This window comes from Hibiscus syriacus, unplaced genomic scaffold (assembly GCF_006381635.1).
Source record: "Hibiscus syriacus cultivar Baekdansim isolate YM2019G1 unplaced genomic scaffold, ASM638163v2 tig00116964_pilon, whole genome shotgun sequence".
NCBI classification, from domain to species: Eukaryota; Viridiplantae; Streptophyta; class Magnoliopsida; order Malvales; family Malvaceae; genus Hibiscus; species Hibiscus syriacus.
In genome coordinates, this window is record NW_024063489.1 from 2125689 (window position 1) to 2133975 (window position 8287).

Consider the following 8287-nt stretch of genomic DNA (forward strand, 5'->3'; position numbering starts at 1 on the left):
GGATCATCATATTGGATTTGTATAAGCAATTAGCGTTGTGGATAGTTTTCTTACGTCGCTCGATTCTGATTTGCGGTTTATCAGTGGTCTTTATAGCTTGATCATTTTGTGGTTTGTTTACGGATGCGGTCAATCTGTTCATATCTACATTTTATTCAAGTTTATTTAGTTAGGTTTTAACATCTTCCTTATATGGTTATTGTGATCTTAAGTGACTAGTTTCTTGTGTTAATGGTTATAGGAAAATATTTTTTATGTGTTTAGTTTACGATTATGATTGTAAACTTTCATTGTAATTTGAATTTTTTTAATATTAATAAAATTAGCGGATTCTATCTTGTAAAAAAATTATTATACCATTTAATAAATTTATATTAAATAATTACAGAAAATAAAAACCCCTATTCGTTTTTAGGGGTGATAAATTATATACAAGTGGGCTAAAATCTTGAAACAAACAAATAATGGGCTGAAATGAGTTGGATCTGGGTCCAAACCACCATTTTTGGCCGTAGTCCTTACTCCTTATTTTACGCCATCTCGGTTTGTATAATTTGGGTTTATCTAAACATTTTAAAATTTAGCCTGTGATTTCACAATGTTTAATATGTAATTAAAATTTCTAGGGTGAAATATACAAATGATTTATAGAGTGTTGTTTTGTTGAGTTATTATAGTATTAAAACTTACAAAATGGTCTTTCTGACTATAGGGTGATATTTTGTTGAGTCCATCGACTATTAAAAGTTACAAAATGGTCACCCAACTATTAATATGTTGGTTCGACGATATATGATAAAATCATATTTTAATAGTGTTTATTTTGTCGTCGTTGCTTTCAAGTACTAGCTCGACGACATAATATTTCAAGCATTAACTCAAATACATAATGTAAATGGATATTCTATCTACAAAATACAACTCCAACAATTTTAGGATAAGATTTTATCATATCTAAGTCAACATGTTAACGTCTAGTCCAGAAAGTCGCTAATTTTTTAGCGGAAAATGACGAGTTTGAAATATATGAATAATCCAATAATAATTTTGTAATTTTTAATAGTCAAAGGACTCAATAAAACATCGCCCTATAGTTGGAACCATTTTATAAATTTTAATATCCAATTGACTCATTAAAACAACTCAAAGATCATTTATATACTTTACTCAAATTTCTGTAAGAATTAAATTATTAGTAAAACGTAGTCGTATCATAATATGGCCCATTTTTAATGCTAATGAAGAAAACGTTTAATGACGTACAAGTATCTGGGTGATATATATATATATATTCTGGCATTACTATAAATTTTTAAAAATAAACTTCCAGATAAATAACTTTAACAATTGATTTTAGAATCAAATAGACAGCCCACTTCCATTTGTTGCCAAATAGTGGTTTAAAAAGTTACAAAACAATGTAAATCAAAAGATATTATTCTCGACATTATTATATATCAACAGAGAGAGAGAGAGAGAGAGAGAGGGGGAGAAAAATCATTAAAAGAATGACATGACACGGATAAAACGACAATCTAAATAGGAATAAATTCAAATTGAAGCGATCCTTTGGGTATACTTGGCAATTAAGCATATGCTCTTTTTTTAACAACCCTAAAGCTAATCCTTAGTCATTGAAATTTTGTCTCGTCTTCCCTAAACTAACCATCTGGTTTCGTATTTTATGTAAAGGCTACTTTCGTCATTTGGTGTTACAGTCTAGAAATAAAAGAAAAGCCTTAACAACTGAGTTTTTGTTACGAATACAGTCCAAGACAACAACAAAAAGAAGAAAAAGAATGTCTGATCCGGATTTTGCCCTCGGAATTGGACTACAAATTCCTAATCAGGTCAATCCTTAATCTCCCTATTTCTAGCTTTTATTCGTGGTGGTTCTGTTCGTAATTTTCGCCTATTACTAAGGTTATTTCCGTTTTTCTTGTTTCCTTTTGACACTGCAACCCGCCAGTCTTACTGTCCACTCTTTTAACTGGAACCGCCACTCCCCTAAATTCCGCAAGGAATCTTAAAATTTCAACGGCAGCAGAACCCGAAAATCCGTTTTTAGAGAGAGAAACAGAAGCGGTTATAGAGAGAGAACGAAATAAGGGGAGAAGAGATCCCGGAACTCAAAGGAAAGGGATGGCCACCCCCGAAGTAAACCGACAACGACCCGGAGGGAGACCTCCGACGTCGTTAAGTCGACCGCCGGTCCGAGCTAGAATTCGGCTCCGGCAGCTGTTCCGAGTCGCTTCCGTGGCGTGCGGGATACAATTCGGGTGGGCTTTACAGCTCTCGCTATTGACACCTTACGTTCAAGAGCTAGGCATACCTCACCAGTGGGCCAGCATCATATGGCTATGCGGGCCGCTTTCGGGCCTCGTGGTACAACCTCTGGTGGGCCACATGAGCGACCGATGTAACAGCCGGTTCGGTCGTCGCCGACCTTTTATTGTGGCTGGTGCTGTTTCTATTATCGTTGCCGTTTTGATCATCGGTCACTCCGCAGATATTGGATGGTTGTGCGGTGATACTGACGATTCTCGGCCGAGAGCTATCGTGGTGTTTGTTTTCGGGTTTTGGATTCTTGATGTTGCTAATAACGTGACTCAAGGTCCTTGTAGGGCTCTTCTTGCTGACCTTACTGGTTAGTTTCTTTTCCTTTAATTTTTTTGGCTTAATTATTTAAATGGGGAAAGTAGGAAATAAAATTATGTCGTTTTGTTTGACATTTCTAAAGAATAAGTCACCCCTTATCAAAGAAAATAAATTATCTTACATTTGGTAATTGGTAGTATTACTGTATCCTTTTATGAACGTTACGTGCCCGTAGTGTTTGTCGCAATTTAGTCTTTCACAACAAAACCTTGGTGGACGGTTGCACCCTTCGTTTTCTGATACAAATACAATTTCGGTTGTGGTTGTAATAATTATATGAAAGTAATTTTTTTGGTTCCGAACAGTTAGCTGACTATTTGATTGCTCCAATTGGTTTGAAAATGCAATGCTATTCTCAAGTATTGAAGTGTTACTGATTTGGGGTTTTGTCAATGGAGCTTGTTCGAATTATTTAAATATCAGTTCATTTCCCTCGAGAATGAATAGTCTTAAAATTCGATGAAAAAAAAAGGAAGCGAACTTCCGAGCTTGTTCAACAAAATGGCCATTGTAGGAGATATATCCTCGTGTTTATAATTTCTACTGGGATACTCCTTAGATTTTCTGTGCATGGAGCCAAACTTCTCTGGCAACGAGTTTTCTATAACTTATCCCTCTCACACAACATTTCATGACAATAGTACCTAGAGTTCCATGATATGGAATAAATAGAAGAAACTTGGTACTTCCATGTTTACATTTTCCATGCAAATTGTAACAAATTAAAATTACAATCATGTTTGCAACTGTTTAATGTATAAATATAGAAACGATGAATCCAACCACAAATTGACATTGTCTTCTGATTTTCTTATGTTAGAAAAGGATCATCGAAGAACCCGAGTTGCAAATGCATACTTCTCATTATTCATGGCCATTGGCAATATTCTTGGCTATGCAACAGGATCTTACAGTAGTTGGTTTAAGATTTTTCCATTTTCCCGAACAGCTGCCTGTAATGTTGACTGTGCAAATCTCAAGTGTGCTTTCTATCTAGACGTTATTTTCATTGCCTTAACAACATATTTGAGTGTTTTATCTGCTAAGGAAGTGCCTCTAGGTTCAGTTGAGATATCTACAGCCTTTAATGAAGAGAGGCCTGAACTCTCAGGTGGCGATGCTGAAGAAGCTTTTCTTTGGGAATTATTTGGAACCTTTCGATATTTCTCAGGGACTATATGGATAATCTTATCTGTTATTGCATTGAATTGGATTGGATGGTTCCCTTTCCTTCTCTTTGATACTGACTGGATGGGTCGAGAGATCTATGGTGGTAAGCCAAATGGAGGGTCGAATTATGCTGCTGGGGTCAGAATGGGTGCACTTGGATTGATGTTGAATTCCGTTGTTCTGGGAATTACGTCAGTGCTTTTGGAAAAGCTTTGTAGCAAAACAGGAGCTGGTTTTGTCTGGGGAGTTTCAAGCATTCTCATGGCCCTGTGCTTTCTCTCAATGCTTATCCTATCATATGTGGCAAACCATATGGGTTATATTGGCCATGATCTACCCCCAGTTGGCATTCTGATTGCTGCACTACTGATATTTTCTGTTCTTGGCTTTCCTTTGGCGGTAAGCTGCTCTCTCTTTCCCACAGAAAATCATTTGAAGTTTTAATTGAATTTTCCAAGAATAAAGGTATCTTGATAGAGTTTTTTCTTCACATGGACTATGTAGCCTTTGAGAAATTACAGTTTAATCAATCTGAACTGATGATCTTCTTGGTTCAAAGCATGAAACACCATTAACTTGTGACTGTCCTATTTAATGTAATTCAATGGTCAATACAATTACTACGACAGCTGGATCTTAGAACAGGTCCAAACTAATGACTGAGCCTGAGGTTAACTTTGTTCTACCAAAGACTCAATTAATCTTCTTTAACAAATGAAAGAAAAAGTTGGGAGCTTTTATTTGTGCATTTAACTGATGCAATTGATATTCTATTGCAGATTACTTACAGTGTTCCATATGCCTTGATATCCACGCGTATTGAGTCTTTGGGACTTGGTCAAGGTAGGCGATATTTTTATTTTTGTATCTAATATGTTGCTCTTTTCTTACCTTCTGGAAAAGTGGTTAAGGTGCTGTTCTCTGTGTTGTTTTCTACAGGATTGTCAATGGGTGTCCTAAACCTTGCTATTGTTATTCCACAGGTATTGCTTAGCACCTGTACTCATTTGATCACATTTTACTCTTTCCCCTTTCTTTGGTTTTCTGTAGATTGGGGCTAAATCAAACTTGATTGGTACACTTTTGACATGATCATTTCATTGATTGATGCACATTTGAAAAATTAAAGCTGACTGGATTTTTAGCTTCTCTTAGAAATTTCTTATATGGGGTTTAAACAATTCGTTGTTCTTGATGTCAGTAAATATTAGGCTGTCTTTATGTATCTGGAAATGGTCATCTCATTCATTAGTTCACCCCTTTAAAAATTGAACTTGACTGGATTTGATCCTTTCGTGTAACATAGGTCTAAACAATTCATTGTTATTTCATGTTTTCGCGAAGGATTTATTGGAAAGAATTCTCTCTCATGGACACACACATGCATAACCAATGGTCAATCATTTAGATACTACCAAGCATTCCACTCCAACAATTTAATGGAAGATGATACATTAATTTTTCACTTTTTTTAGTTTTGTTGAGCATCCGACCTTAAACCAATTGGTAATAAATGGGGGGTCCCAACTTGAATTTAAGACTCTAGGAAATTCAATATTTAAAATACGAGGAATCAATACTTAACACTCCCCTCTTGTGTAGTTCAATAAGGGCAGACATGTAGATCTATTAATCCAACTTAATATGGTGTATACAATATAGTGTTTTCATTGACAGAAATTCTTGAATTATCTTTCAATTTAAATTGTGAAACTTCGGTTGTTATCTATAGGTTCTGGTGTCCGTTGGAAGTGGACCGTGGGATCAACTATTTGGTGGTGGAAACTCACCAGCTTTTGCTGTAGCTGCTGTTGCGTCCCTCATGAGTGGACTGATGGCAATCTTGGCTATCCCTCGAAGTACACCACAGAAAACCAGGGCCCTCCCATGAGGTATTTTGTTGTACCTTATTTTTTGTATGCTATCAACATAAATATTAAATTGTTCAGACATCAAAATTTGTTTATAGGATATTGTTACATTATTGATCAATAAAATTGTTACAATCTGAGCCTTTGTTTACCACTACATGATTTCTTTTTTGACATTTGATATAGTGACATACTGCCGGTGTATTACGTTGCAAATAGTGAGTTTAAAGCTTTTACATTTTAAGCTTAAAAACCAGAAACTTAGAATAAGATCGTTTCTCAAACCATAAGTTCCCGGAATTGTTCATTGATGCAGCCTTTCAAAATGGAAATTATTGAAAATGAAATACCGACAGGGCATTATTTTGCATGTTGATGATGATGGCAACTCAAAAATAATATTAACAAATATTTGTAGCTTTCAATGAAGTATGTGTTGATAGAAAGAAAGATGTATTGTTGCTTTCATTGCATTCTGGATGAGACAGTATCTAAAATCAGTGGGGAATTTATTTTTTTGGATGAAAAATCTGGCCACCTGCTGGTAATGCTGGTGAAAGCGTGGATTGTTTGATTCGACAATTAATCCCGGGACTACTACTTCCCCTAGCACCAAAGATAAGTTGCTGCTGATTGGGATCTATTCCTTAGAAATATCAACTTTTCTATTTTTCTGCGAAGGATTTTATTGGGTGAAAGGAAACATTGCAATTGCCCATTTATGGTTCAATCATGATTTATTGGAATCTCGTGCATTTTCTTGTGCCAAATTTTGTTGAATGAGGGCGGTGAATTGTGCTTTGTGGCCAACAGTATGCGAGTATTGCAGATTGAAAATCTTTGATAGAGACCTGATCTTTTTCTTCTTCCTTGGAAAAAAAAAGCTTGATTGATTGATTTTTTATGAAGTGATGTATCTCTTTATTATTATTTTGTTCTATTAAATTTTAACATATATTTTCCTCCCTTGTTGCTTGCCATCTAAACATGGGAATACGTTTGTGTTTTATTGCACTTCTATCAGTGACCTTACTTATTAGCCTTTCTGGTAAAAGTTGTACCCTCTCAATGTGCCTGGAATGCATAGGCTTTGGTGCCATTTCTTCATATTATCATCACTGACACAGCTGAGGCATTTGGATGGAACATTAGAAACAGGAAAATAGTATTAATAGATATTTTTGGAATATTTATGACTCTTCCTCGTACAGAACAAAACTGAAAATCAAACCATTTGCATTGTTCTTTTCTTTATTATTTCTGTACGTTCAAGTTCCATCAAGCTGAATTTATTTGCATATGAAGCTAAATGATATTTATTTAAGGCATCAATTCGATCCTTTTGCTTTCCTTTTTCTTATTAAGGACTAAGCAAGCAAGCATCGACCTTTTTAAAAAAAGAAACACTGGCGGAATCTATGAATTTGTTCGAGTTTCTAGACAATAAGTACATAAAAATCTCTGAAAGGTCTTGTCACTGTTGCATATCCTTTTCCTTGAATGGAACTTGTGTACATTTGGGGCATTAAACGAACGCTCTTGGTGGTGATATGCCAATAGAAATTCTGCCCCTACTCCACTTCAACAACAACTTGGTATAAAAGTGGAATGTTTCTTTTCTTTTCTTTTCTGGTTAAATGCTAGAAAACGAATATCATCGTTGTCATTCCAGACCATCATGTCAATTCCTATTTTAACAGGATAGGACCCCACTTCCCCATTACAAATGCTAAATTCGGAACTGGGTTCACATTTTTTGTTTAGAACATTTGTTCGATTGGAGTTTTGATGACACATTTATTTCATCTACAGCAACTTATCTTGCAGGAGACGCATGGAGTCTGATAATAGTAAGAACTGATTCTCGAAGCTGCCCAGTTAGTCTGCAACATAAGAAAAACAAGAAAAAGAAAGGGTTAAGCTGCCTGGCTTGATTGAGCGACTACATCAATGTGTGCTAATGAGAAGAAAAGGGATATAGATTATAAATGGTTGGAAATGGAGCACGTTACTGTGTATCAGTGTCCCCTTTCTTCCAGCTGCTGGTTTTCCATACAGCCATATCTACTGTCGTATCTCCATTAACACACTTACTGGTCCCCTTCATCAAACAATACCTACCTCCACATACCCATGAAGATAACCTTTTTTAAACAATACCTAAATCCCCACATGTTGTTTAACATTTGCTTGAGAGCTCTCTATTAGTTTCCCGCAAATAGAGATGGTTTTATTCCCCTATTTGGACCAAACACGGTCTGTCCTCAGGATATCACAACTTGGAGAAGATCAGCAAACTGCACTCAAAAACTTTTTGTGTCCAGCCCAGACCGACAGGCCGCTGTAGTTATATAACACTAGTATAAACTTTAAGAGGCTCAATCGTAGTAATATTTTATTGCTTAAGATCTTAGCATATCTCTTGATGGAGAAAAAAACACGCCTTTCCTTCTTTTTTCCACTATAAATTTTATAATCACCGATGGAGTTGCAGCGAGCTTATCAGCCATATATGTCAGAGAAAGAAACTCCACCACAAGTTCATACTGTCGGAATATTTAAGTTTATTTTTATTTGGTTCAATGCAC

At 35.7% G+C, this 8287-nt stretch overlaps 1 protein-coding gene across 1 annotated transcript; it reads left to right on the top strand.

The window, feature by feature from the left end:
- The first annotated feature begins 1747 nt into the window (after positions 1 to 1747).
- Positions 1748 to 7544, top strand: LOC120190868 (sucrose transport protein SUC4-like). The gene is made up of 7 exons (XM_039193910.1): positions 1748 to 1850; positions 1970 to 2647; positions 3479 to 4227; positions 4608 to 4671; positions 4768 to 4811; positions 5561 to 5720; positions 7527 to 7544. The coding sequence occupies exons 2-6, from the start codon at positions 2143 to 2145 to the stop codon at positions 5717 to 5719; spliced, it is 1521 nt and encodes a 506-aa protein (XP_039049841.1). The 5' UTR covers positions 1748 to 1850; positions 1970 to 2142; the 3' UTR covers position 5720; positions 7527 to 7544.
- The last annotated feature ends 743 nt before the right edge of the window (positions 7545 to 8287 follow it).